Source organism: Corvus moneduloides, chromosome 11 (genome assembly GCF_009650955.1).
Source record: "Corvus moneduloides isolate bCorMon1 chromosome 11, bCorMon1.pri, whole genome shotgun sequence".
NCBI lineage: Eukaryota > Metazoa > Chordata > Aves > Passeriformes > Corvidae > Corvus > Corvus moneduloides.
In genome coordinates this window covers 9,950,808-9,978,541 of record NC_045486.1, presented here as the reverse complement: position 1 = coordinate 9,978,541, position 27,734 = coordinate 9,950,808, and the positions used below count along the sequence as shown (strand labels likewise).

At 45.3% G+C, this 27,734-nt stretch overlaps 1 protein-coding gene across 3 annotated transcripts; it reads left to right on the top strand.

The window, feature by feature from the left end:
* The first annotated feature begins 489 nt into the window (after window positions 1-489).
* QRICH1 (glutamine rich 1) lies at window positions 490-27,313 on the top strand. 3 transcript variants are annotated; one of them, XM_032120685.1, is made up of 11 exons: window positions 490-519; window positions 1,555-1,615; window positions 5,121-5,451; window positions 13,787-14,803; window positions 17,095-17,272; window positions 17,876-18,030; window positions 18,789-18,903; window positions 20,207-20,315; window positions 20,670-20,821; window positions 21,515-21,605; window positions 22,364-27,313. In XM_032120685.1, the coding sequence occupies exons 3-11, from the start codon at window positions 5,299-5,301 to the stop codon at window positions 22,554-22,556; spliced, it is 2,163 nt and encodes a 720-aa protein (XP_031976576.1). In that variant the 5' UTR covers window positions 490-519; window positions 1,555-1,615; window positions 5,121-5,298; the 3' UTR covers window positions 22,557-27,313. The 3 variants fall into 3 exon arrangements, with proteins under 3 accessions (XP_031976576.1, XP_031976577.1, XP_031976575.1); XM_032120686.1 differs by lacking the exon at window positions 1,555-1,615 and having other exon boundaries at window positions 492-590; XM_032120684.1 differs by lacking the exon at window positions 490-519 and having other exon boundaries at window positions 1,067-1,615.
* Window positions 27,314-27,734: the final 421 nt, after the last annotated feature.

Genomic DNA, 27,734 nt, shown 5'->3' with positions numbered 1-27,734 from the left:
TGGGGGAACTTCGCCCCGCGGTACCGCCCGGGGCAGGGCGCGGCCCCTCCGGTACAGGCCGCGTAGGCCTCAGCGCCCTCCCCGGGGAGTCCCTGCACCGGGGTCTGCCCCCAACAAGGGCGCAACGCGGAGCCTCGCCCCAGGTGCTGCGTGGGGATGGGGGCCGGGCTGCACCTGCATGCCGCGAAGGAGCGGGGCGGCCGCGTGGAGCCCCTCGGCCAGCGTCGCCCCACGGCCACGCGGTGCCGGTGGCGTCCCGGGTACCCCGCCTGCCCGCTCTGCCCCTGTCCCCGCGTGTCCCCGCGTGTCCCCGCGTGTCCCCCCCGCCTTCTGCGCGCCACCGCGGCCGCGCGCCCCCCGCACAGGACGCCCCCCAGCGGCCGCGCCCTCCCCGCGCCCCGCTGCGGCCAGGCCCCTTTAAGGCGCGGGGCGGGCCGAGGGGCTGAACTCTCGCGGGGCTTGGGGGCCGCGCTCTCGCGAGGCTGGGGCAGCGCGCTGATTGGCTGCGGGGGGTTGAATGTAAGATGGCGCCCAGGGAGCTGTGAGGGGAAAAGACTCGGGGCCGAGGCGGCGGCGGCGACAGGGCCGGGGTGAGGCGGGGCCGGGTCACGCCGCAGCGCAGCCGGGCCGGCGGGCCGGGGTAGTGCGCGGCGGCGGCGGGGCCGGGTGGGGCCTCCCTTTGGGCGCGGGAGGAGGAGGCGGCGGTTCCGGGGGCGGCGCGGGCCCGGCGGGGAGGGGGAGGGGGCGGCCCCGCCTGCCGCGCGCGCGCTTTCCTGGCCCGCGCGGGCGCGCTCCCCGCTCTTCTCCCCCCTTCCCGTGCACCGGGCCGTCCCCGTCGCCCCCGCCACCCGGGCAGCGAGGCACCGGAAGGCGCGGCCTGTGCGCGGCCCTCGGCGGCCCCGTCCTCGCGGAGCCCCCGACATGGCTCCTGCCGGGGGGGCGGGGGAGGCGGTGTCGCGGCGCCGCCTGCGGGCCCGGCCCGGCCGCCCCGCCGAGAAACAAAGGCGGCGGGAGCGGCTGGGGCAGTGCCGGGTTCCCGCGGGCGGGGGAAGCCCCGCGGGTTCCGCGTCCCCGCTCGGGCAGGACGGAGGCTGAGCTGCAGCCGACGGTCTCAGGGCCTGAATGCGGAGCTTCGCCTCGTCTTGGCTGGGTGGCCGAGCGGTCCGTAGAGTTCCCGGCTGTCTCTCGGGGCAGCACTGAGAACACCTGCGGTGGGGTGGGGGCTCTGGATACGGTCACTACTGCTGCTGCCTTGTTCTAAGTTCTATCTGCCAGTAACTCCGGAGTTACCCACCGTGCCGCGCCTGTCGCCGCACGGCGCTCTGTGACAGATGTGCTCACACAGTCGTTCCCAGTACCACCAGGCTGAGGGATACGATGGTTAGAAATTGGGCATCTTGCAATTCCTCAGTAGGAGCTGCTAGCTGCGTGGATGATCATATATTTGTTTCCTGATTTTTTTTTTCTTAATGGAATACATATTAAAAATAAAATGACTTAATAAAGAAAGAGGAACTGGGGATGGAAAGGGCTTCTTTGTTCTGTCTTCTCCAGAACGTTACAAGTCTAAGAGCTCAGGACAAGAGCAGCAGAAATACATGCAACATGGTGACTGGTGAGTCCAGATTGTCCACATGCTGCAAGTTGTGTGTGTGTTTTCAGTAACCTCAGTCTAAGTTTTATCAACTAACCGTATGTGCTCATAATCTTCAAAGAATTTTTCTTGAACTTACTTCCTGAAAAAAATGCAGTTATGCTGCACAGAGAGCAGTTACCTTACTTTGTTGGAGAAACTTATTGCCTGGATGCTCTTTTTTTAAATTTTAAAATGCAGTATTAAACACATGCTGCTGAGATCCAGTGAGGGTGGGTGTTTGCAGTTTCCAGTGCGTGTCTGTGGGATAAATGGAATGCACAAATTATGTGTTTTAATAACTAGTAGTAAAAGTGGTGACTGCAGCAGCAAGCTGCACGTGTTGCCGTACAAAAGCCTGTTGAATGCACTAGAGCCTTACAGAGGTTTTGTGCCAGAAGTGCAGGTTGGTTTAGTTTTAATAAGTAAAATTTCTGGGAGTGCAGCATTACTTTCCTGAATCTTCCTCTGGACCGGGTACCTCCACTGCTGCATAGGGTCTTGTGAAGTTTTGAGTAGTTCAGTGCTTTTAGTTAAATAATCCAGCAGCCTTAAAACTGGTGTGAATGACCCATGGAGACACTGTTACCTACAGGGTCTGTAGCTGCATCTGTAGAGAAAACCCAAGGAAGATCCCGTCCCTCTTGTGGGACGGGAACAGATGCCTTGTGGCATGGTGGGGCTCTGGTCCATGCCTGGCACTTTGGAATACTGCAGGGTCTCACCTTAATGGCTCTAGGTATAGTAACTTCAAGAAAATGTAAAGGAAATTCTTTTTTCCATGGTAGAAGAAAGACAAGAGATTCTTTGTGACAGCTTTTGAGAGAGGAAGATTTACTAGTAGGGGAAGACTGGCCTAGTAGGCTCTTGGTTTTCATGCTAACAAGAACTAATTAAAATGGACCAGCTCAGCAGTATCAAGGATTTGTATTTAAGAAATTAGTGCTTGCTTTGTTCTGCTTCCTGGTGGTCAGAAGAGGTTGGTGATGGTTTGGTGGTGGACCTCTGCTGCTTATGCTTCTGGGTTTCTTGTGGCTTCTGGTCTCTTACGCGGGAGAATGATGTAGCTTGTGAAAGAAGGGTTGGAGTTTCAAAAGTGGAAGTGAGGGCTATCAGCTCCCATTGGAAACAGCAGCCCTGTGACCTCCCTGCTCTCTCCTTTGACAAGATTAACAGAAGGTGGATAGCTATTCCCTGAACCATTACAACATAATAAATACCAATGCACAAGCAGGAAGGGAGCACCTGGGAGAAGTGAGCCCATCCAATTCGGCAGCAGCTGGCTGTTAAAGAGCATCTGTGGCACTTATGTCTGGGATCCTGCTGTCAAAGAACATCTGTGGCATTCGTGTTTGGGAGCCCAGCATGGCATCCTTGAGGCTTATTCCTCAGAAGAGTCTTCCTTGTCAAAGCTGTATCTGCTAGTGCACCTCAGAGTGGACATGGAAAATGATGATGCCCTTCTTTGAAAGCCTCACTGTAATATTGAAGTCAAATACTTGGAAGTTCCAAGTAGAAGGTTGGGACAAGTTAATTGCTCAAAATCTGTTTTCCAACCTCAGAGTCTATAATGGAGCGTCATCCAGCTAGATGCAAAACACATTTCAGTGTGCCTGCTCTAGGTCTTATCTGAGTCCCTATGGATGCATTAACATCGTTCTTCTCCCTTGGTTTCACCCGGGGCATATGGTCACATGGGAAGGCGTTAGTAATGTGTGCTGTAGAGGTGTAATCTACTCTTGGGTGGCTGTTGGAGAAGTGAGTAGTCTTACTGGCTCTATCACCCATAGCGGGCTTGAAAATGTCAGATTGGTGTCTCTGAAAGAATGGTTTTTCTGTCCAGATGTGGGCTCTACAGGAGCTTTTGTATGCTGATATTTACAGAGCTGTTGGATTTGCCATGTGAACACCATTATATGTTTTTTTTACTAAACAGTGCTGCATATTTTAAGAATATCTTCTGTAGAAATCTCATACAGCAACAAATGTGTCTTAAAGACTTCAGAAACCCATAGATAGAGCACAAAATTGCCTCATATGTCTTCCCCTTACCTTTGATACTTGTTTTTTTTTTTTTTCCTGTGAGCCTGGTCCAATGCACTAGCCATGAACCTCCATGTAAACAAAAACTGTGTGTTTGGACTGCTGTCATGTAACAATGAAGAGGGGTTAGCGTTTGCTTCAGCTCTCCCAGGTTTTGATGATAACTGGGGCTGGACTTGTGCAGTGTGCTTGAGCACCAGTCAAAGCCTAGAGTTAACTCCCATTTTCACACAGGCAGGCTTTTGCAGTCTTACATTCAACCATAGCCCTGTCTGAGTTCTACTTTGTAAAATCATGGTAAAAGGATACATAAAGTTCTCTTTTTGTACCTGTCCTCTTTAGAACTACAGTCAATGTACATAGTGATGTCTGTGTGTTTTTCCTCCTTTATGCAGCTTGATCTAGTAGTGCTGAATCACCTCTTCTAGTCCTAATCTTGTGTTGTTTCACATCTTTTCACAAACTGTCTCAGTGTCCAGTGATGTGATAGCTCAAATGTATTTATATACAGGCTAATTAGTGCCTTAGAAACAACCAGTATACAGTATACTCACTGCAAAAACAATTTGTGGGTTTAAACAAAAGTCAGTAAGAAAATAATGCTGTCAGAATATACCCTAGAGCTGTCTGATGTTCTCAGGTGGAGTCATCTTTGGTGGTGGTGGTTTTTTTTTTTTCCTTTGCTTTCACTTCCGCCCTGATCATCTAACTTCTTTTTCTGTCTTTCTTTTGTCTTCACACATGGCATGTTTCATGTTAACCTCTTCCTATATTAAAAGTAGATCAAGAACTAATGCTTCTGTTGCCTTTGTCATTTCCAGAGCTCTGCTTCTCCATGTGTGTAGTTCTCTGTTTGAGGAAATCTCTTGATTCCATTGCTCTCCTTTTGCTTGCTATGTTCAAATCGATGAGGCTATCCTAGTCCTAATAGCAATGGGCTGAATGCTGCATCTGTTGCTCTTCTGTTGTGCTACCCATTAGCTGCCTAGAATAGAACTGCACGGCCTGATAGAACACACTGCTCAGTTCCCCAGCTCTGCGGCTGCAAAGCAGGGCTGCAGATATTGATTTCTGAGCCTCTCTCGCTAACAGTGCATGCTGCAAACAAATGGAATGTACAACTGGGTTTGTCTGGTACAGGACTTGCCTGGTCTGGGTGAAGTACAGAGCTAGGAGAGCTTACCTGGCAGTGAGCTCTGTGAGTAGTTCCACAGTCACACCTGGGTATCATTCAGACTCCCCTGAGCTGCCAAGGGTTAATCTGAGAAATGCGTAGTAGCACAAGATGCCTCGTAAAACTAAAGCATCTGTCTTGGGCATCTGGCTGTGCATGTTTGCCAATTTTCATACAGTACTTGGTATGAGAAATTAGTTACTGGAGTTAAGAATATCCTTGCACCAAGGGAGTGCTGTAGTTAAGACTTTTACTTTCTCTTTCCTTAAGGAACCCTGAGGACCTTGCAATATGAATAATTCTCTGGAGAACACCATTTCCTTTGAAGAATACATCCGTGTGAAGGCGCGAACGATCCCCCAGCACAGGATGAAGGAGTTTCTCTAGACTCCCTTGCTTCCAAGGGCCAGAAGCTCTCCAGGAATTTCAGCAGACGGCTACCACCACAATGGTGTATCAGCAGGGTGGTAACTGCATTTACACGGACAGCACAGAGGTGGCTGGGTCTTTGCTTGAACTTGCTTGTCCTGTGACAACCAGTATCCAGCAACAAACTCAGCCAGAGCAGCAGATACAGGTTCAGCAACCCCAGCAAGTCCAGGTAAGCATCTGAAATCATCCTTGAATGTGTATATGACTTGCTAACTGATAGAGTAGTGTTCAGAGCTGTTGTCTAACCTTAAGCCGCAGACAAGTACTTAAGAGGCAGGGCCAATTAACTTTATATAGTACAGCAGTATTTCCCTTTCATTTAAGGAATTTGGTAGTAAATTGGCTCTCTGGACTGTGCCTCCCTCAAGCCCTGCTGTAGGAGGAGCCACGTACATAGCAATGGAGTGGTGTCACCTATTGGAGAAATGGTCAACAGTTCTGGCATGTGCACAACTCCCAAAGCCTTCTGCTCTGAAGCTGCTATAAATACCAGCCCCCTCTGACTGTCTGGTTGTTCAGGCTGGCTGTAGGATTGAACTTGCCTTCAGGATTTTTTTATTACTTTAATAAAATCAATAATCTTTGAATGGTTTTACTTGAACATTCTACAAGTTGTTGTTCTTGAACTGGCTTTTAAGTGAGGGAGAAATGCAGGAGAGTCAACTTTAGGATATGAACCAGGGGATGATACATTTCAGGAAAGGAATTCTAAAGGATGCATGTGCATCATGGTAGATGATCCATTTGCATAGTGGAAGGAGTTGTCATTTTTGTTATTTTTTAAAGTAGATATTACATTAGGTATTTTAATAAGTATTAAGTAAGCAAATCCAACATCAGAGGGAAGAAAACCAAACCAATGTTACAACTTAGGATAACTGCTTTTGTCCTCAGATACATTTTGTAATTTGAAGAGTTCATAGGTGGCAGGGCATTTACTAAGGTTTTTCTGTGATATATCTCCATACAGCTGAACTCTGCCTATAGCTACAATTCTGATACACTTGAGATATGAATCATTCTGCTTTCTGTAGCAGAATGTAAAGCTGTGAGCTCTCTTGTTTTTACATTAAGTGAGGGTTTGGAGTCACAAATAGGGTGGAAATAAGGTACGAAATAAGTGCGAACTTGCTGCAGTGCAGGAGACTTGTGCCAAAGGCTCACTTGCATGCTTTTATCCTACGGCAAAGACAAACTTACCTCCTTCACTGGTAACTCATCTCCAGTTACTCTCTATTGAGTAAATGAATGCTTAACTGGGGCTTTTGTAACCTGTTGCCCTACAGTAACTTGTGTTGAAAGGCTTTTGAAGAACAAAAACCGAAGTCTTGCCGGCATGACTTGGATCTCTGCATGAGGCTATTAAAACTGATCAAGAGTGGGTTTGGTTTTGCCAGCTAGTATGTTTTCTGGAAGAAGTTTTGTTTTTCAGTAGAAGAGCTAGGAGGGTTGGCTTTTGAGTGCCTCAGCCTTAAAGATGTGGAAGGCCCCCAAACCAATTGTAGAAGTCAAAAGGAATCTTTTTTTTTTTCCCCCCCCCACTCATTTTTTACCTCTTGCTGCCTCCTTTCAGAACTACTCAGTATTCAGGCTTGACTCTTGCAAGTCTTTTAGTAACAGAGATAGGGAGGGAGGTCATATATCATATGCTCCAGAGAAAAATAACCTGACCTTCTTGAAAATAAGCATAGAGTTGCTGCCAGAGACCAGTTCCTGATTTTTGAACTCAATGACCTGCACCCAGAATATGAAAAACTCGTGAAAGTCAAGATTCCATCAAGTTTCCTAAAGAATGTTGTCTACTCTCTGCTCCTTGTTTTTGATGTGCCTCTGCTTTTAGATACCTGCTTTCCCATCCGTACAGCTCATAACTAGTGTTTGTGTTACCTACCCTGCTGTTCACTTTAGGGTGTTGCAACACCCCAGAACAGTAAGGTGGCACATTTGATACTAAATGGGGCTGCAGCTTTTGTGTATCAGCAGTGCAGCTGGACTCAGGTGTATTTGAGCAGCTAGCTCAGAATTATCTTAGTTTTTCTGCAAGAATAGGGTGGAGAAGAATGTCTTTACCCCTTTGAAAGAGTGTTTTTCTGTCTTTCAAGGTTTCTTATGGAGACATAATTTATGTTAAACCCGTGATTTAGTGTTAACTTATCTCTGCACTGTCACTGTGGCAGCAGTGGCGGAGCACAGCTTCTGGATAAAGCTGGATTTTGTTGTGACTCTGGGGAGTGACAGTGTTCCACTGTAGCAGTGCACCTGGTCCAACTGACTCCCTGTGCTAAAATACTGCTTGTGTTGTATTATGATGAATTCTGGTCATCTGCCGAAGCCTCTTAGCTTTTGATTAAACATATGTCCTGGTACTTGACTTGGTAATCTGTTTAGTTCTTGCTAATCCAATTGCAAATCAGTGGAAGACCCTTTGAATGACTGTGCTTATGTCGGGCAGTGTGACAGTACTGCTGAAGGTGACTAATAGTATGACCAGTCAGATGACCTCACAGTAGCAATTGCTGCTGATGATCTTTCAATCATGGAGATAGGCAGTGCTCAGGTTCCATCCTGGGTTTTACTAGCTGTGAACAACTGAAGACAGAGTGTGACTTCTTGCTGCTTTAATTTATTCTGGCAAAATAAATTTTGTCTTTGAAGAAGTTGTCACCTTAAGGTTTTCTTGCCTAAAAGGTTCAACAAAGTCTTATCAAGTGTTTATTTTACAGGATGAATGGATGCAACTGTTGGGTTGTTTACGCTAGTCATTGCTACAGTTCAAGTGTCCTGGAGCTCCTTCCACACCCAGTATCACAGGGGTGCCATAAGTGACCTTAAGAAGGAGTTTAGTGTGTCAAGAGTTGTCATACCTTGTAGTGCATCAGGGAGTGGCTGGGAAGGGCTGTGTTTTGTTCCAGTTGAGTAAGAATTTTATCAGCTCCGATTTTGGTCAGATTGTTGCTTGTTGGTCCTGTGCATTGAGGCCATCAAATTGATTATGCCAGTGAGAAGAGGTGTTTTTAGTGTTGACTTGCTTCCAAATATGGTACTTCTGCAGAGGTCAGCCAACCTTTTGTGCCTCTTACACAAGAAGCTTTAACTGAAAGAATATCAAAGGACAGAAAGTATCTTTGCTTATGATGTGTGTGGAGAAATCCTCAGTTTCAGCTTTTTATGAACAGTCTGATATCTAGGTGGCAAGATTTTCTTGGGCAGGACTTGAGGGGAGGATGCTACATGTGAGCAAGATCATGGAACTGTATGGGGAATGGTTAAGTGCCTGTGTAAAATATCTTTTGGTTGATACTTGTGGCTTTCTAATCGTTCAATTCCTTATGTGTTTACTGCTGAGTCTATTCTGTGACTTCAGACAATTACAGGAGGCTGGGCGTTACTAATGACACAAGGCAGGGAAAGATGCCCTTAAATAGCTTAGAAAAAAGTCTGGTTTCTGGCTCTGCACAGAATGCATCTTTGCTTCTGATGGATGCACCTTCCTCTTGCCTCTGTACTGGTCTTGAAGTTTAGCTTGGAGTTAGAGTTCCTATTTGCTTATGTTTGAAAAACATGCCAGTAAGATTTTAGTGTAGCAGCAGGTATTAATTATCATTTGTTAGGGCTGAGTGGGGCACTTCAAAGAGTGGTTATAGTCAAGAGTGGTGTTTTCGAGGTAGCATTTACTTGTATATGGAAGTAGGCTTCTGTTGGAGAGGTAAGCTGTTTTTCCTTGGTCATGTGTTTTAACTGTCTTAGACCTAAATCCCTCCCCAGTATACAGCTTGACAGCAAAATCTTGATATTGTAACTATTCAAACACACCCAAGGCCTAATTTAGCTGATGGAATTCTCTCTCTGATGTTGATGAATGAGCAGAGGAAAAACTTGGAGTGAGAGTCAGTCTGGCTGTTATTCTGAAAAGCTGACTTGTACCCTTCCCGTAGACCTTATTTACTTAGATAGCAAAGGACTTCCTGTAAAGTAGTTAAATAACAAGTTCTGACATTTCCTGCTACTTCTCTGATCAGTCTTTTCACTTACACTTTTCATATCTGTTTTATACTTGCATGTACACTTTCTGGTGTAACTTTAGAAGGAACTCTTTGTTACAGTGTTAGCTTTTAGTGCTGGACTTGCTTTAGCTTAGGACTGTTGTTGAGGGAACTGTATTTTAGGTCTTCTGTCCTTAAATTGGGCAAAAAACTCTGAGATTACTCTTCTCATGCTCTCACTAACTTTTTTCCCAAGTATTTGTCTTTGTGTGGGAAGTTTGAGATGCACCCACATTACTTCTGGGGGCATTTGGAGCATGCTTCCTGCAGCAAGTTGGCCACCTGCCCCTTTTTACCTCTTGTAGGTGTGGAGTCTGTCATTTGGGGTTCCCACCAAACGAAACTAAGCGGTAAGATGCAGTCTTGTGTCTCCATGATGTCAAACTTGGCTGGTGGGCAAGACTAGAACTAAGTTTGAAATAGTCTTCTGGAAGGTATAGTGTGGACATGTTAGTATGTCTCCAGTCTTGCTCTGGAGGTCTGCTCTTGGTGTGTACTACTGCTTGCTAGTGTAAACACGCCTCAGAAACCAAGATTTCTTTGTGAAAAGATGCATTTAAGAGCCTGTCAGGTGCTCTAGGACAAGCTAGATATCAAAAAATCCATGCAGGAAAGAGTTGCTAGGTGTGCTCATTTAGAGTTAGGTTTTAGGAAATATTAGGTAATCCCGTCAGTCTACAGATGAAAGAATTAACAAGCAAAGAAAATCTCAGTTGTTTCAGAGCTGCGGTTCTGAAACAACTGAGTCTGATGCCTTTTTGGGCAGAGAATCCGTGCAGGGCAGACATGTTATGACTCCTACTTGAAAGTTTGTCTATCAACCATTAGGAAAAATAATTTTGGCAACCAGGCTTCAGCTGTTCTCATGGTCGTGGGGTTACTGATTTACTCTTTGCATGTGCTCAGTTCAGGACAGAATGTGTTTTTGGGCTTGATGTGACAAGATTTTCTCTAAGGGAATGTAGTTTTTCCCTCCTGTTATGATACAGCGTTGATTTCTGACACTTGATTTTCTAGTCAGCTAGTATTTGATCCAGCTTCCAGAGACTTTATGGTGAAAAGGCGTTACTCTGTGTCATGGTAGCCTGCTGGGAGGTGATTCTTTCATGCTGTTGGATCCAGACTTTCGGCAATAAATAGTATTTCGGTACTGGTAACTTGGCATGTTCCTTTCTTGCACCAGTAACCCAGGAATTCCCAGCATAACATGGTTTTGCTTTAATCTTCAGCATAAAGGGAAGATTTAAAGTCCTCCCTGTTGGTCTTGGCCTGTAAATTTAAAACATTCCCCTTTGTACAGAGTCTTTTATAAAGTCATCTGCTGCTGGTGGGGTTAGTGTAATACTTTGTCTAACTTGCTATCTGAGGAAAAAACGGACAATGAGGTCAATATAAGAAGCCTCTGGTCTCAGACTGGGTTGAAGCCTGTAAAACTGAAATGAATGCTTGTAGCACTCCTGCATAAACCTACTAGAAAACAGGGAGGGATCTGCTGCAAGATACGGTTTTTAAAAATGGATGTGTAATTCACAGGGAATGCATAATGTGTGGTAGGTAGAGGTCCAATATCCTTTTAAATAGGACCACTCTAGTCAGATGCCTAATGTCTGTAGTTTGCAACACAGAGAGCTTCAAGTCATTCTGGAGTTTGACTTCATATTGTTTGGGTCTGGACTCATTCTTTGAGTGTTAATAATAGGGTGGACTCTAAAGCAGTAGCAAGACATCCTGGTTGTAGGAGTTAGGATTCAGTCCTGGGGGAGTTTCGACAGGCCTCAGGGCATGACTGCTCGTCTGCTGAAAGTGGTGGAAGTTGCCCCTGACTTTCAAACACTGTAGGCTCAGGTCTGAAACAGATAATGATTCAAAGCTGTGCCAGGGGATGTTCAGGGTGGACATTAGGAAGCATTTCTTTACCGAGAGAGTGGTGAAACACTGGAACAGGCTTCTGAGAAGTGATTGGTACCCCAAGGGGGTCATTATTTAAGAGGCATTTAGACAGTGCTGTTAATGACATGCTGTAGCTTATGGTCAGCCCTGAAGTCGTCGGGCAGTTAGGCTAGATGATCAGTTAGGTCCTCTCAAACTGAAAGTCTGTTTACAAGAGCAGAAGGAGCAAATGCTGTCTTGGTCCATTTGTTCTTAGACCATGCCTCTTGCTGACAATACCTCTTTCTTAAACCAATTCCATTACCTTTCTAATTGTGGTTGTGTGATAAATTGTTTCAGCACAGGAGGAGACTTTGAATTCTTACTGCTAGCCGAAAAAAAGTCTTTCCTTTTTGTATGTTACAACACTCACAGGAACTGTAATGTAAAAGTTTGTGTGGGAAGAAGATGGGGGTCCTTTTAAGGTGTTCTCAGTCAACTGTGCAAATTCTGAAAGCACTACGGAAGTACAGGACACATTTACCTCTTACCGTCATTTTGAATCCTAGCAGGTAAAGCAAATGTTTCTTGTGTGAAACTGAAAATACCAGTGCAATAAAACATGTAATTTGTTCAGTCTTTGGCTTTTGCCTTGCAGGTAATCTTTTGAATAAGGACTTAATTTAATAGTAAGGACTATATTAGTGATTTTTAAAGTGAAGTATTTTGAAGAATTCTTGCCTTAGGGGTGTGATTGCAACTGGCTTTCTTAAACTGAACCCTTACCTGGGATCCGTGTTTGGGCCTGTTTGCCCAAGGCAGTACTCATGCTCCAGGGCAGAACAATATCAAATAGAACTGAGGAAACATCCCATAGGTGAGTTCATCTTTTTCAATTGACTGCCTGATCAAATCACTCATTGATGCAGCTTTTGAAACTGTCATGCTGACATAAGGTCACATGCTTCTTGTTACCTTGCAGGAAATTATTATAGTCACCACGTCAGCTGCATTACAGTATACTGCACAGAGTTCCCAGAAGGAACTGTACCCGAACTGTACCCTATTCTTCCTGGAAATAAATTAATTCTTAACAGGAGGTGACTTATAAATCGGGCCTGCCAGTGGGGCTTTTTGCTACCCCAGTTTTTTACTTAGCAACTCTTAATTGGCTGTAAATGGGTCCTTAACATTTTTCAAGACTTCTTAGCAGCAATGTTGGGAAGTGAGATTTTGTGCACAGCAGGCCTGCATTGTAGTTCTTTTTGGTATTGTTAGGCTGGCTAGTGTGCTGTCTCTGTGTAAATGCTGCATTAGTCTGACTGGCTCCAGGAAGTGAGCTAGAAAAAGGTGAGAGGACAGTGAGTAGGAAGACATTTAGTTTTATAACTAAATAAGTCCGTGTTGGCTCCAGAAAGAGGTGTTGAGGAATTAATTCCCTCCCTTAAAATAAAGTGTTAATGAAGCCTGGAGAAACAGATGGTCATGAGAACCTGGGAGATATCACTTCTAGGACAAGGCAAATGTAACCAGTTGTCTGTGTAAATGTGAGGAAAAGTGGAGAAGTGTCTGGACAAGGGATGTGAAGGTATTGACACCTGAAATTTGTGCTGGGGGCTACCTGTGACTCCTGGCTTTCAGTGTGCTGTTGGACTGCTGCTAGGTATTGTGGCAGACCTTGGACAAATGAGCATTAATGTGAGAGGGTGTGATGTTCCCCCCCCCCCCCCCAAAAGAAAAGGAACTGATTTGAAATGAAGTCAACATATTTTGTCTATGTTATTCAGCATTGACTAAGTGCATGAGCTAGAAAATGCAACTGTGTAGTTCAGACAATAAATGGTATTAAATGGAATAAGTAAATAATGAAAAAAAGGTTGGTTTTGTCATTGCCAAAGAAATTCTTCTAGAGTTTAAAAATCATGCTGCAGGGTAGGCCATTAATGCATGACAAAGATGGAGGTTGAACTTGCCACATTCTGTGTTGACACCTGCTTGAGTAGTGTTACTATCAATGATAGGTTTCAAAGTAATATTCCCATGCTTTATGAGGAAAGAGCCATGTGCTGGTTTTGACTTATCTGTCAAATTGCCTGTCACCAGCTAGTGATCCTGTGGCCATCTTGGGACTGTGGTGGGCAGCAGTAAAACCATTTAGAGCATGGTAAGAATGAGGCAAGTTCCTGCGATTGTAATGTGCGTGACCTTAAAGTGCTGGTATTGCAAGACCTATGCTAAAGTAACATTTTAGCAATGCAAATAGCTTTGAAGACACTTTTGGATTCCAGGGATGCAATCTGTTGGCTTGAGTCCATAGAGCTTTGAGGGTGGAGATGTAGCTCACGTGCTGTTCTCTCTCTGCTGAGAGTCATGTGCAATGCTGAGCAAACACATCTACTGTATCACTGTTAATGACCAGGCACTTCTGGAATACCTTGGTTTCATTTTCCTGAAATCTTTACTAATGGAGTAATATATGGAATCATAAAAGGGAGCATAAAAGACCTGGAGCATTGATCTTGAGTGACAGACCATCTCTGTTGAATCACTGACATTTGCTGATCTCTAACTGCTGGCTTGGTGTCATTGCAGGTTCAGGTCCAGGTCCAGCAGTCACCGCAGCAGGTCTCCGCCCAGCAGCTCTCTCCACAGCTCTCTGTTCATCAGGCTTCGGAGCAGCCAATACAGGTCCAAGTGCAGATCCAAGGCCAGGCGCAGCAGCAGGCATCCCAGACAATACAGAGTCAGTCTCTTCAGAGCCCCAGCCCATCACAGCTGCAGGCAGCTCAGATCCAAGTACAGCATGTGCAGACTGCCCAACAGATCCAGGCTGCCGAGCTACAGGAGGAACACATACAACACCAGCAGATCCAGGCCCAGCTTGTGGCAGGACAGGCCATTACTGGTGGTCAGCAGATCCAGATCCAGACAGTCGGGGCACTGTCACCCCCACCTTCTCAACAAGGCTCGCCACGAGAGGGAGAGAGGCGGATCAGCTCTGCGAGTGTCCTTCAGCCAGTGAAGAAACGTAAAGTGGATATGCCTATTACCGTATCGTATGCTATTTCAGGGCAGCCAGTTGCCACAGTGCTGGCCATTCCTCAGGGCCAGCAGCAAAGTTATGTCTCTTTAAGGCCAGACTTGTTAACAGTGGACAGTGCCCACCTGTACAGTGCCACTGGGACCATTACTAGCCCCACTGGAGAGACGTGGACCATCCCTGTTTACTCTGCTCAACCACGTGGTGACCTTCAGCAGCAAAACATAACCCACATTGCCATCCCTCAGGAGGCCTACAATGCCGTCCACGTCAGTGGCTCGCCCACGACACTGGCTACAGTGAAGCTGGAAGATGACAAGGATAAGATGGTGGGAAGTACTTCAGTAGTGAAGAACTCTCATGAGGAAGTGGTGCAGACTCTTGCTAATTCGATCTTTCCAGCACAGTTTATGAATGGCAACATCCACATTCCAGTGGCAGTGCAGGCTGTAGCAGGGACATACCAGAATACAGGGCAGACAGTGCACATATGGGACCCGCAGCAGCAGCAGCAGCAGCCCACACCCCAAGAGCAGGGGCAGCAACAGCAGCTACAAGTCACTTGCTCAGTAAGTTAAAACTGCCTCTTGGTCTCAGTTTGTGATTAACAGCTTAAAAATGTTGTGGACAGGGAGCATGCCAACAGACAGCTGGTGTCTGGGAAGCAGAGATGCATCTGTCCCAGAAGCCTGAACGTGACATAGGGCACTTGACTCCTGATGGGTATGAGACTATCATGTAGTAATGTTGGTACATAGTTTTAGGATTCAAAACTTTCCAAAAGAAAGTACGGTCTTGATCTTAGTGTTAAAAATTAATAGATACATACTAATTGCCAGATTCTTCATAGCGGGTATTCTGAGGTCTGCAATATTTTCCTGAGCTGTTCCAGGGGTTGCAGTGGACAGGCAGGGATAATTGCAGCCAAATAAGGTGTGCTAATATGTACTAGTCATTATTAGTTACTTTGTGTTATGTTGCACATGGAATCCACAGCAGATCCAGCACCCAGGTAAAGTGTCGAAATCGGACTAGTTGTGAGCAAACTTCCTGGATCAATAGTACGTAAGATATTTAGGGGCATAAGCCCCCCTAAATACATAGGCAATTCCAGGAGGGATGTACCCTCTCTCTAGGCGGGGCAGTAAGGCTACTAGAAATGAACATCACACTTCCGGGAGCTGACCCTCTCAAAACTGTGAAACTGAGAAGGAATTTGCCGGCCTGCCCTGCACTGTCCTCTAGCATTGTGCTTCTAGAGGATCTGGGAAAATTGCAGCCATTTTTCTCTATTTGTGAAAAATGTAAGTTTGTTAAGAAGCATCTGCCAGTTCAGCAGATTTACTTCAGCCTATGTCCAGCCTTCACACTGGACAAGGTGTCTGTGGGGTCAGGGCAGAAGACTGTCCCTTGGATTGGGCTTATGGAGGGAGTTGGCTCTGGAAAGCTTTCGGGTCTCTGGAGAGTAATGTGGCAGCACTCTGGAGGAGAGCAGAGGCTCAGTCCTGGCTCCTACAAAGACAAGGTGTCAGTTCGCCCTTGGACTCTTTAAGGCAGAGAGAGGCTTTCCTTCACAACTTGGTTGCCATCTGCCTTGATTAAAGTTGGGCCTTTTCAGTCAGTTTCTCTGCAGCTGTGCTACATGCTGCAGCTTCAGGGGCTGATAAGTGAAAAGCTAGTAAGAGCTGATGCAGAAAATAAAAAATCAACCAGAGGCAGCTAGAAGGCTCCAGTCTGAGACTCTTGCAGACTTTGCCTCTTCAGCTGTTGGTTTTTCATACTGAGTAAGGTCCAGGTATTAAAAGTCTCTATGCTGTTTTCACATGCCATGGTCTCTAGACTGTCAGAGCAACTTTCACTAATATTGGCACTTAGCAGTATCAAAGGAAAAGCTGCTTTTTGGAGTAGCTCTTAGGAAGGAAAAAGCAAAACTGTTTTGATACAAGAATTGCTATTTCTGTAACATTCAGGGTGCCAGTGAGAGTTTGACTAAGGTCTGTAAAGCGGTTAATTGAGGTAGCTATGAGACTCTCTGGCATGGAATTGAGAAGCTGTAGTGAAGAATGCAGAGTGAGTGCAGCTGGAGGGCTAGCTGCAGATTTTAGATTTGTCAAGGAAACCAATAGCACCAATAAGTTTCAGTCTGAGATTGAAATTCTTGGTGACCTAAGGTCTTGCTGCAAAGTAAATCTCCAAAGGGTCTGGAGATGCCTTAGGTCTGTAATAAGTCATACAGTCACTCTTCACACAATAGTAGCTAGTCCCCATTAGCAGTATTTGGTATTTTGAGAACACTGCATTGAAGTTGAATTGGTGTTTTGATGCTGTGTTCTAGTCTTACTGCTTTTTACCTCTTACAAGTGAATTAATCTTATCCATCATGGATGATAACAGAATGTATTTATTCTGTGTGCCTGTTACATACTGCTTGAAGAGAGCATGGATAGGGAGGGATGCCAGTGGTGTATCGCATGTGATTGTACCCAGGACCTTCCTCAGGGCAGTCTAGGTGTGGAGCAGCAGTGGTTAGTAAAGCTGGTGGCACCTTCCTGTTCAGGGGCTGGTGGTCTCTGTGGGCTGATCTTGTAGTGAGATGGACTTCAGTGGTGATTAAGAGTGATTAGTGAGCTGAAGATAGATCTGTCCATTCAAACCGAAAGAGTTTTTGGAGTGTAGAATATTCTTTTGTGAGCAGCAATTCAGGTTGGACAACAAAAGTTGCATTCCTTGGATTGATTTCTTGTTAGGAGTATTGCAGAAGGTTGGTATCCTGGGGCTACAGGTATTGCGGGATTCTTGCTTTTTGTCCAGCTGTTGCATATTGAAGTGTGTATATAAAATGAAGTGTTTTCTTTCATAGGCTCAAACTGTTCAGGTTGCTGAAGTTGAACCACAGCCACAGCCGCAAACTTCACCTGAACTTCTACTTCCAAACTCTCTGAAGCCAGAAGAAGGTCTTGAAGTGTGGAAAAGCTGGGCACAGACCAAGAATGCAGAGCTGGAAAAAGAAGCCCAAAATAGACTAGCACCTATTGGAAGTAAGTGTCATGAGAACATGGCCTTTGTTTCCTTTCAAGCAGGATTAGGAATGACTAAAATGTTAGGCGTTTACTGCTCTGGGAAACACTTTCGTTTAATCAGTGATTGTTCCTAAATTTAAAGTTCAATTTACTCTGCAGTACTAATTCTTGTGCATTCCCACTGCCGCAGGACATGTATTAGCTCTGTGCTGAGCCCCCTTGAGCACCTGGGCACCTGATAGCAATAGAAAAGGGCACTGCATGACTATGGTGCGTGGACAAACTGTCTGGCCAAGCTGGTAGAGCAGTCATGGAGTTGCTATTTTCCTGTTGCTGCAGGGCAGCATTTCACTGAGGGCACGGTAAAAGAAGGCAATAGTTACGCATTTGGCAGGGCAGAGGATCTTCCTATCAAACTCTTGCCTGTTTTATCTTTTAGTATTTCTGACAGCCTAAGATTTGGATTTATTTCAACTTGCTTTACTACACTGGGAGAATGAGGTAGTGCTGGACCTGCCAGATAGAATGGCAAAGCTGGAGATGTGGGAAATCTTTCCTGAAATGTTAGGAAATAATATGGCTTTATGGTTTAAATAATATAGCTTTGTTTTGTGTTTCCAGGGCGTCAGCTGCTGAGGTTCCAGGAAGATCTCATCTCTTCAGCTGTGGCTGAGCTGAATTATGGTCTGTGCTTAATGACACGAGAAGCTCGAAATGGTGATGGTGAACCCTATGATCCAGATGTGCTCTACTATATCTTCCTGTGTATTCAGAAGGTAGGATGGGACAGCTTTGTGTGCTGCAGAACCGTACATGTTGCCAGCATGTGTAGGGAGACTCTTGGTTATAAAAATAGAGACTGTGGCTTCTGTTAAGCTTCCCAACAATTTTATATGAAAAAAGTCTCTTCGCTTAAAAAGCCCTGAAAACATCAGATGACTTGTCCTTAGTGCAAGCAATGCTTTCATCTACAGGTTAAGTTTGTGAATAACTGAGTTCAGTATCATAGTGAAAATAATAAGTCCATTTAGCTTTTTTGGTGGGGAGAGAAGAGTTGGATGATGTTTGAAGAAGCTGTCAAAGTCAAGACTTAGATCTAGTTGAAGCTTTAACAGGCAAGAACTTACGTGCTGTGGGAATATATGAGCTTTCTGGAAGAGCTGCAGGAGCAGAGCTGAACCTAGACAGGGAAATTGAGCATCCTTGTTGTTAACCTGAAAAAGTAGTGTCCACTAATCATGTGAAATAACATGAAGTGAACACACCTGAGATAAAACGTGAGATCCAATCAGCTTTACTTTGTAATATGGTTTTTCCTTTTTCTGTCTTGGCATTCCCATGATAGTAACTGAGATTACCTACCCTGTAATGGCCTTGGTGCAAGAGTGCTCACTCTTCAAGTAAACTGTATTAGTCTTCAGTGCTATACTGTAAAACGCTCGACTGACTGAGTATGGGGGCCTTTAGGATAAGGTCTGGTCTGAGGAACACACTTGCTCCCACTGTATTGGCCTGTGTTGTGAATCTCTTACAGTATCTCTTTGAAAACGGCCGAGTTGATGACATCTTCTCAGATCTCTACTATATTCGGTTCACTGAATGGCTGCATGAAGTTCTTAAGGACATACAGCCCCGTGTTTCGCCTCTTGGTAAGGGCTTTTGTTAAGAACTTTAAAACTTTCCAGAGCTTGGAATGTTTAAACTGAACCTAAAACATGAGTGTAGTCTGAATAGAAACCCTTTTGAAGTATGTAACATCCCTAGGCCAGCTCCTGCTGGTCAGGGAGAAAAACGTTGTGTTTGCAGTGAATGCTGGGGTTACTGCAGTTGTCAGGCTCTAACACTGACTGTCAGTGAACATTATTTGTCTGTCACTTGTCACCTATCAGAAGGCACATTGTAGGGACTTTGTAGTGTCATGAGACTGGCTTACTTGGCAGCCAGCTGATTGTTCATCTGAACCAAGTTTCCTCATCTGAAGTGGTAATACATCTTGCCTCTAATATGTATTGTTTCTTTGGGAGATAATAACAGCACTGCCGTAGTGCCATGTGGCCAGATGGATACTGTCTGCAGGACCAACTGAGTGTCAAAGGAAAAAACAATGAGTGATTAAAGCCTTCAATGCTGCAATCAGGAGATTATGGCAACAGGGATGGGGGGAGCAGTTCCAGAAGACACAGATTTTGACAGAGAACTGTATGAGAACTAGATTAAGAATTGCATTTTCAGAGCATGGAAACTTGGTTTCTCATTGTTTCATTCCCTTTGATATGTTTGGACATTAGTGAAGAAGTTACTGCTTGTGTTCAGAAAAGTAGCTGATGTAACGGGCTAGGTGGCTAAGTAGCACTGTAAGTTTTGGAATCCTTTTGTTTTCAGTCTGGCTGTTTGATCAGTGTTTTGACATTCCACAAGCCCTGGAGTTCATACTGCTGTCTGTTTTTCTGTTTATCTGTGTATTTGGAGTGTAGTATTTTTCTTCTACACAAAGGGGAAAAAATTTGAGAATCAAAGGATTACTCATGTGTCCAAATACATCACTTGGCACTGTGTGCTGACTAAAGCTGTGCACAGGGCTAAGAACTGATTTGTTACACTGGCCTGCCTGCTCTCACATATTATTGGATTAAGAGCATCTGCAGTGGAGTCAAGCCATTAATTAAAAGCTGTTTAAGTGCATATTCTTTTCTCTATGGGCTGGGATGTATAGGCATGTTGCAGAAGTATACTCCACAACTAGAGGTTGATGGATATATACAGGTGTTTCCTAACTGTACCTGCTATTTTAAAAGTTATTGGCAGAGCACTGAATCTTGACATTAGTGAGAATCTCCTCTTCCTCCTTCTGTTAAGATCTATATGCTCTCCAGTACTTACAGACTGTAAAATGCTGCCTGTGTTCATGCTGTGTCTGTCCCCTGGCATGATGCTGACTTCTGATTATTGCAGGTTACATCCTCTCCAGTCATGTAACAGAAGAGATGCTGTGGGAGTGTAAGCAGCTTGGAGCTCACTCCCCTTCCACCTTGCTCACTACACTGATGTTTTTTAATACAAAGTAAGTACTCAAATCTTGGGGAATCTTGGTGAATGAAAGAACTTCAGATACCTTAACAGGATTGATGTGAAACTGCTGCTCTGGGTAGGGCAAAATCATGAGTTTCAAATGGTTGCACACAGAGCCCACTTGTAGCCTCATCAGACAAAGAAGATGCAGTATAACAAGGAAGTGAGCTAGCAGAGGGCAGACTGAACCTGTGGCTTTTGTATACTTTGCTGCTGGAACAGTCCTTAGCCCAGTGGTTGGTTTGAGCTTCAGCCTGCTCATGACGACTAAAGGTAACTACCTTGCTGTTGTGACTATGTCTCTTGCTTGCCTCTGAATGTCCTGTGTTCTGTTCTTGCTGCTCAGGTACTTCCTGTTGAAAACAGTAGACCAGCACATGAAGCTGGCCTTCTCCAAGGTGCTGAGGCAGACCAAGAAGAACCCTTCTAATCCCAAGGATAAAAGCACGAGTATCCGCTATATGAAGGCTCCAGGCATGCACCAGACAGGACAGAAAGGTAGTGTCTAGGAGGTTTCTTTGGGAATATTTTACTTACTTAGGCTTGAAGAAGTGGATGAACCTGGAGATGTTTGCAGGTAGGGATTCCAAGGCTCAGCCAGTTACCTGCAGCCTGGCATTATATGTTTTCCATGCATTCTATTCAAGAGAGCATAGTGCCTTTTAATCATAAGCCTGGGGACATACCTTAACTGAGGCATGTGGGACTCACCAAGAACCAAGGATAATTTTTTTGTTACTTTTGGTTTCTTTTATGGGCAAAGAGGCTATTGGGTGTAAATGCTTATGAAGAGATGGAGAAAATTCTTGGGGAGGGCTTCTCTTACCTTGATTCATGTGAACCCATACAGAATTCCTATGTAAGTACAATCTGTCCTCTTAAAAGCACAGGATGCAACTGAGGCTTTGCAGTCTTAGTAGTGAGAAAATTTCCCTTATTTTGCGCACTGGTAGAGGAGAAATGGAAAGAAGGATATGGATGGGTTATGATTTTCAATAGCCTTAGGACAAAGCAAGCTCTGCGTAATGCTTTAAGCATTTATAGCCAGGTGCCTCTGCCCTGAACAGCCGTGTGTCTCTTGCCAGCTCTTGCACGGTGACAAGGTGCTGCAGTGTTGAGGCTCTGTGGTACTGCTCAGTGTGCTGTGCTTACACAGAGTGTCTGACAGACTTCTGGGGGGCTGGTTTGTAGTTACAGATGACATGTATGCAGAGCAGACCGAGAATCCAGAGAACCCCCTGAGGTGTCCGATAAAGCTGTATGACTTCTACCTCTTCAAATGGTGAGAGCTCTCATCTGTGTGTATAGTGCTTGTCTTCTGTGACTTGGGGAGCTGCACCCTGTGCCTGGCTTAGTTTTCAGTACTGTGTGATATTGCTGGCACAGTTTCTATATTTGCATAAATTTACTTAAATGGAGAGGGGTGTTGATATGAGAGAGTGGGATTAACTCTGATGGCATGTAAAATGAATTTTTGGGGTATTTAAGACAAATCCTGATTTGTGAACTGGCTGCTCTTAATCTTGGACATTTGCTGTGTTGGCATGAACTTGTTCTTCTGCTTGTGAGTTGCAAGTCATCTGGAAGCATCCACTACTGAAGATAGGAGTAGGGTCCTATTCAAACCAGCTTCTGAATAAAAATAAGGACTTGCTATGGAGATTGGAGGGTGCCTCAAAGGACTCATCTATAAATTATGATGATTCTGATACTTAATGTAATGGTTCCTCTGCACAGATGGGTCTGCAGGTAGCCTGAATGTGAAAATACCCCATCCTGCTTTCACTCTGAAAGACCCCTAAAGCCATGTGTGTGTTATGCTTACCAGTGTGGAATAAAAACTGCTTTCTTGTAGTCCTCACCTTGGCATGTCCTAAAACTTTGGGATGAATGTTGCCCCTAGATGTATCTCTGTACCTTCATGTCTCATCAGCCAGATGTTCACTGTCAGAATTTGTGAAGCCTGGGGTGAGAACAGTGGTGGTCTCTCTCTTCCAGGACATTTTGTTAGTCTGGTTATTTCTGATCTTCCTCACACAGCCCCCAGAGTGTGAAAGGCCGGAATGACACATTTTACTTGACACCGGAGCCAGTGGTGGCCCCCAACAGCCCTATCTGGTATTCCATCCAGCCGATCAGCAGAGAGCAGATGGAGCAGATGCTCACCCGGATCCTGGTGATACGAGAGATTCAGGAAGCTCTTGCCGTGGCTAATGCCAGCACCATGCACTAAGGCATCCTTCGTGGCTCAGATGGGGTGGGGCAGGGTGATGGGGGAGGGACAAGCAAAGAGAAATTGTACAGACTTTTACACTAAAGGAGATGCCTAAGTTTTTGGTTTTTTATTGGTGTAGTTATGAAGCCCTTTTAGGCTTCTTCTCTTTAAAAGAATCTAAAGGAAAACCTACCCATTGTGTATCCTACCCAACACACCAAACTGTTGGAACCATTGGAGGCTGCATATCCCCTGCGAGCTGGGAGCTGTGGAAAGCTGCTGGTTGACTCTGGGTTTTTTTTTATGATGTAGAAAACATGAACTACAGGATTGGCCTGGTTGGCTGGGGCCTCTGTCTCCTTGGAGCACGTGCAGCCTAGAGGGCACAGAATGATGGATGGACCTGCTCAGCCAGTGGAGGAGAGGCAGGCATCTTCTTTTCTTGTGCTTGGACGTTAATTTGCTGTTATCTTGGAAGAAAGAGGAGAGAGTGAACTGCAATTATGATTTATACAAAAAAAAACAAACCAACAATTTCTATTCAGACCTTTAAGTGACATTTTTAGATGTTAAAAGTACAAACTTTACCACACTCTTCTTTTTTGGCCTAACATTGAGGCCTTAAACCTTGAGGCTTCTGTGCCTGATGGAATTCTTGTAACATACACTTGTGTATCATATAAAGATACCACCCTGTTTCTCTTATGTATTCTTACTCTAGTTGTTTATTAAGAATGACAAGCACGTCTTTTCAACATGCCATTGAACAATGTGTCTTTATTTGGGGAAGAGTGAGCTGTGAGGGTGGGGGGTCATTATACAGAGATCAGTATGCAAACTGGTTGTTTTCATCCCTGTTCATTCTTTCCAGCTCAACTCTGCTGGATTTCTTTCACCCCTACAACTTATGAAGGTAGAAGGGCATAAACTTCTGTTGAAGGACCTGAATGTCTGCTTGCTGATGGAAGCTCAGTGCCAGGCTAGGAACATGGGATCTGTGAGATCAGACTGTCCTAATGTTCTGTGGCTTTACCCCAGGCAAATCCCCCTCTCTCCACCTTTTCAAATGCATCACACCAACGGCATGATGAAGGGGTAGTGGAGGGAAAAGGCCTTCCAGGAGCAGCATATGGCTTACTCCTGCAGTTTAGCAGCCTTTTCACAGTTTTTAACACAGCCGTGTAGCTTTTGGCATCATTCATGATCATAATCCCCAGCCCTGTAGCCTTGCCTTGCTGCATCTTAAATGGTTGCTGTATTTTATATCATTAACAAATAGTTTGCTCTTTTGAAGCCAGCAGGTAGCCAACTGTGCTTGAAATGGGAGATCACTTGCCAGGCTTGTTATTTGTGCCACCAGCTTCTTGGATGCAGAGAAATTACTCTGCTTCTTGAACTTGTCTTCCCTGCTTCTCCACCTCATGTCCCTTCCCTGTTCCAAAATATACAGATAAATATTTAAATATATATTACAGTAAAAGAACTTAAACTTGTGTACAGGCAAGCAGCTTTCCTGAAGCCTCTGTTGTCCAGCACCTGTCTGTATTGAGAAGGAAGGTTTGCCCTCTCTGTTGGTTGTGCAGAGTGTAAATTGATGAGAGTAGCCATAATGTTCCCTGTCTTTGTGCTTGTGAGCAGTGTTGAGGTGTGCAGCTTAGAGAGACTTTCCAAGCCCGTGATGCTTCATACTGACATTGGTGTTCCTGAGGACGCAGGTGTGCTTGAGTTAGCTGTCAGTATGAGCAGTTTGTTCCCTCTATAGGACTCTGTGTTCAAATAAGTAAGTGCAGAGAGGTGAAGTAGCAATGCACTGTTGTTTTATTTTACGCTCTTAGCTCAGTGTCTGCCCTCAGAACTAGGCCAGAGGAAAAGAGCCTGGAATCAGTGCCCAGATCCCAGTGGGTAAGCTGGGAAGATAGTGCCCAGGGTGTGTGTAGTGCTGGCAGCAGGTACTGTCACCTCAGTTTGTCTGCTGGGAGCCAGCAGTTGCCCCCTGGTAGAGTGGCTGTTGGGATCACCAGTACTGCTTCAGCTGTCAGAAGCCTCTAATCCCTTCACCGTATTGTAGTGACTGGAATGTCCATCTTTGGCCCTATACTAAGTCTTTGAAGACAGGGTTAGGGGCAGGCTCCCACTGTTCCAAGCAGTTGCATGTGCCTGCTGCACAGGATGCCCAACAGGCACGCACAGAGTGGCTTTCCCTTTCTTTTGGCAGTTTATCCCATCATCAGAGCAGAGTTGGAAAGCCTGCTGCCTTGGTTGTCTCCATCAAATACAGTGGATATTAAACAATCTGCCAGATATGCACTGTACCAGTTGCTTTACTGGGCAGCCTTGAGAGCCACCTCTTACACTAAAAATTGACAGAAGCTGCAATAACATGACAGAACTTTAGGGCAGCTGGAGGCTGGGGACAAACAGGAACTTCAGCCTAGCTTTCTGGGGAAACAAAATTCCATGTTACCTTAAAATTCTAGATTGTGCACTTTCCTTACCACCCTTAACTGCAAGATGATCTCAAGTCTTTGTAGGGGGAAGAATTCTCCTTGATCTTGGACGATACTGGTTAAGAACAGGGAAATTTGGCACATGGTGAGCTGTGGAGATCTCCTGGTGACTGGTTTTGTCCTGATGGACTGGAGTGTTTCCATTCCTTTCTCATTGTCCGCATGTACATAGGAGAGGATCTGCTGATGCAGAAGTGGACTGCTGCACTGTTCTGTACTGTCTCATCAGAATGTCTGCTGTGTTAACTTCATTCCCTATTTTTAGAGACAATCGATATACTGTGACTTAAGGATTATTTTCCTGGATCTGGCTTCTAGTCTGCCTCTCTGGAGCTAGTTTAAAAGGTACAGTATTTCTAGAATATAAATACTATGTTCTTTGATAGTGAAGAACATGATCTGCTCCCTTGTAGGGGCTTGTAGGAAGACGTGCACAGAGTAGCACAGAAGAGTGCCGTGGCTTAGGGTTGCTATCCATGTTCTGGGAAATGTTCCCGGTCAAACATGTAAAATAGCTTTTTAACACTTTCCTATAACCAGCTTGACCGCTGCTTGAAGGGCATTCCCCCTTGGCTCTGAGAGTGCCAAACTGCTTGTACTGCTCTTGTATGCGTGTATATATTGACAGGAAGTCTCCGTGCCCTATGCCTTGTATGAGACAGGCTGAAAATGCATCGATCCCTAAATAAATAGACCTGAGAAGTCAAGCTAGAGACTGTGTGTTGTTGATTTTGAACTGTGCCCATCTTGTCACTGTGGTATGAAAGGAACCATAGAAAGAAGAGACTGACTGTTGTAAAGCACCTCACATTCTGACATGAGACTCATGTATTGGCCAAGCTCTTGACATTTAACAGTGTCCCTATCTTTAGGAAACTTGTAGCCTCTTACACATGTGTCCAGAGCACCATTAGATTTTCATTTGCTTTCAAGAGGTCAAGCATTTCCTCTTTGGTGGTAATGGCTGAAGCAGCGGAGAGCAGACTAGAGAGTGGTTCTTCACTCCTGTCTGCAGTGTGTAAAGGGAATGGTCTAAGTAACTTCATAGGGCCCTCATCTATTGGCTGCCTCACCCCTAGAGGTCTGGACTTCAGAGGGGTCACAAGGTCTGAAGTAGTTCCTGAACTGTTCTGCCTTGGACAATACAAAAAGACTTCATCTGATCTAATAAGAATCCTCTTCTGCACTGCTGCTGCTAGGGCAGAAATCAAGAGTCTTGTTCTCAGCTGCACCAGGGCTACTGTCTGCCTTGGCATACATAGAGAAGGGATGAGACCTTGAAATCTCCTATGCTGTGGTAAGAGCAGATCCAGAAATGGTAGAAAAGAGCCCCCTGGGTGTATATAGGGGGTGGAGGACTGCTGGTACTGTAGTTGCTCATCCTCTTGCTGGACTGAGTGCTGCTGGACACTGAATGGCTGTGCAGCTGTCCAGTCCAACCACATTCTTACGTGAATTTCATAGTGACTGACTCGGAGTTAGTGCTTGGATTCCTAAATCACTGTTAAAGTGGGATATCAACTGTCTTCCACCTTATATGGGGCTTTTCTCCCCATCTTATTGCTGGAGCTGCTCCTCTCAAATATTAAAGGGAATGCACCTTATCCTGATGATTCAGCCTCTTCTGTTTTGCTGGTGCCAATGCTTAGGAAAGAGCCCTTCTCTGCTTGAACCTCTTCCTACCTTAAGGAACATCTCAATTCTTCCAGAAGTCTTGCTGACATGCTGCCCCCAAATCTCTGAAGCGATTGCTGTGTCCTTACTGGTCGGTTCCCTTTTCTGTGTGGCTGAAGCTCTGCTCTTGGCACTGCAGTCACGTTCCCTGTAACCCTGTGCATGGCAGCCACATTTGCCTGCTTCTCCCTTCTCGTTGGAGCTCATCTGAACGGGAAGGCAGATTAAACCCACTTACAGCAGCAATAAACCATGTCTAGAACTCGAGGGAACTGCAGGAGAGAATGAGGTGGAGGGGATGTCTCAAAAAGGCAGGGTCCAGTTGCAGCCCAGGGCCTCGCTTGATAATGAGTGTGCAGCCTATATGCAAAATACATCTTGTCTGTCCCTCCTGTGTTGACCCAGGTCTAAACAGCACATGTGATTGGCATCCTGCAAAGTGACCTTCAGAACTCTCCAGTAGCTTTGCCCCGTGAGTAACTCACACTACAAATCATTTTAAAGAGATGCACTCAACTATTTTTTTAATTTAATTTTACTCTTATATTCTCTGCTCTTTGTAATCTGCTTGGAAATAAAATGTTTTTCCCTGCAGCCTTTGTTGTAGTCTGTTTGAAAACCGTTAAACTTTGTCTGATGTTTCTGTTGGAACAGAAGCCAACATGCCTGTTTACTGCTGTGCCTGTGCAGTAGTGCAACAGCTCAGATCCATGTGTGCTTCCCAGGTAGGCTCAGCAAGCCTTTGTTAGCCTGTTCTTTTTAAAATAAGGGTAGAGAGCTGTTACACTGATCTTGGTCTGGCATGATGCCTCCTGTTCTGCTGATCCTGTGACAGGTAATGCTGATTCAAGAGTGCATGTCCTTGGCAGGCGGTGCTTTCCAATCTCTGTTCATGTTTCCTGTGTCTTACAGCTGGGTAACACGAGTAACACATTTCTTGAAGCTGTTTTCTGATCTTTGGACAAGGAGTTAACTTGTTGCAGCAGGGAGTTGTAGGCACAGGAGCACTGTTCTT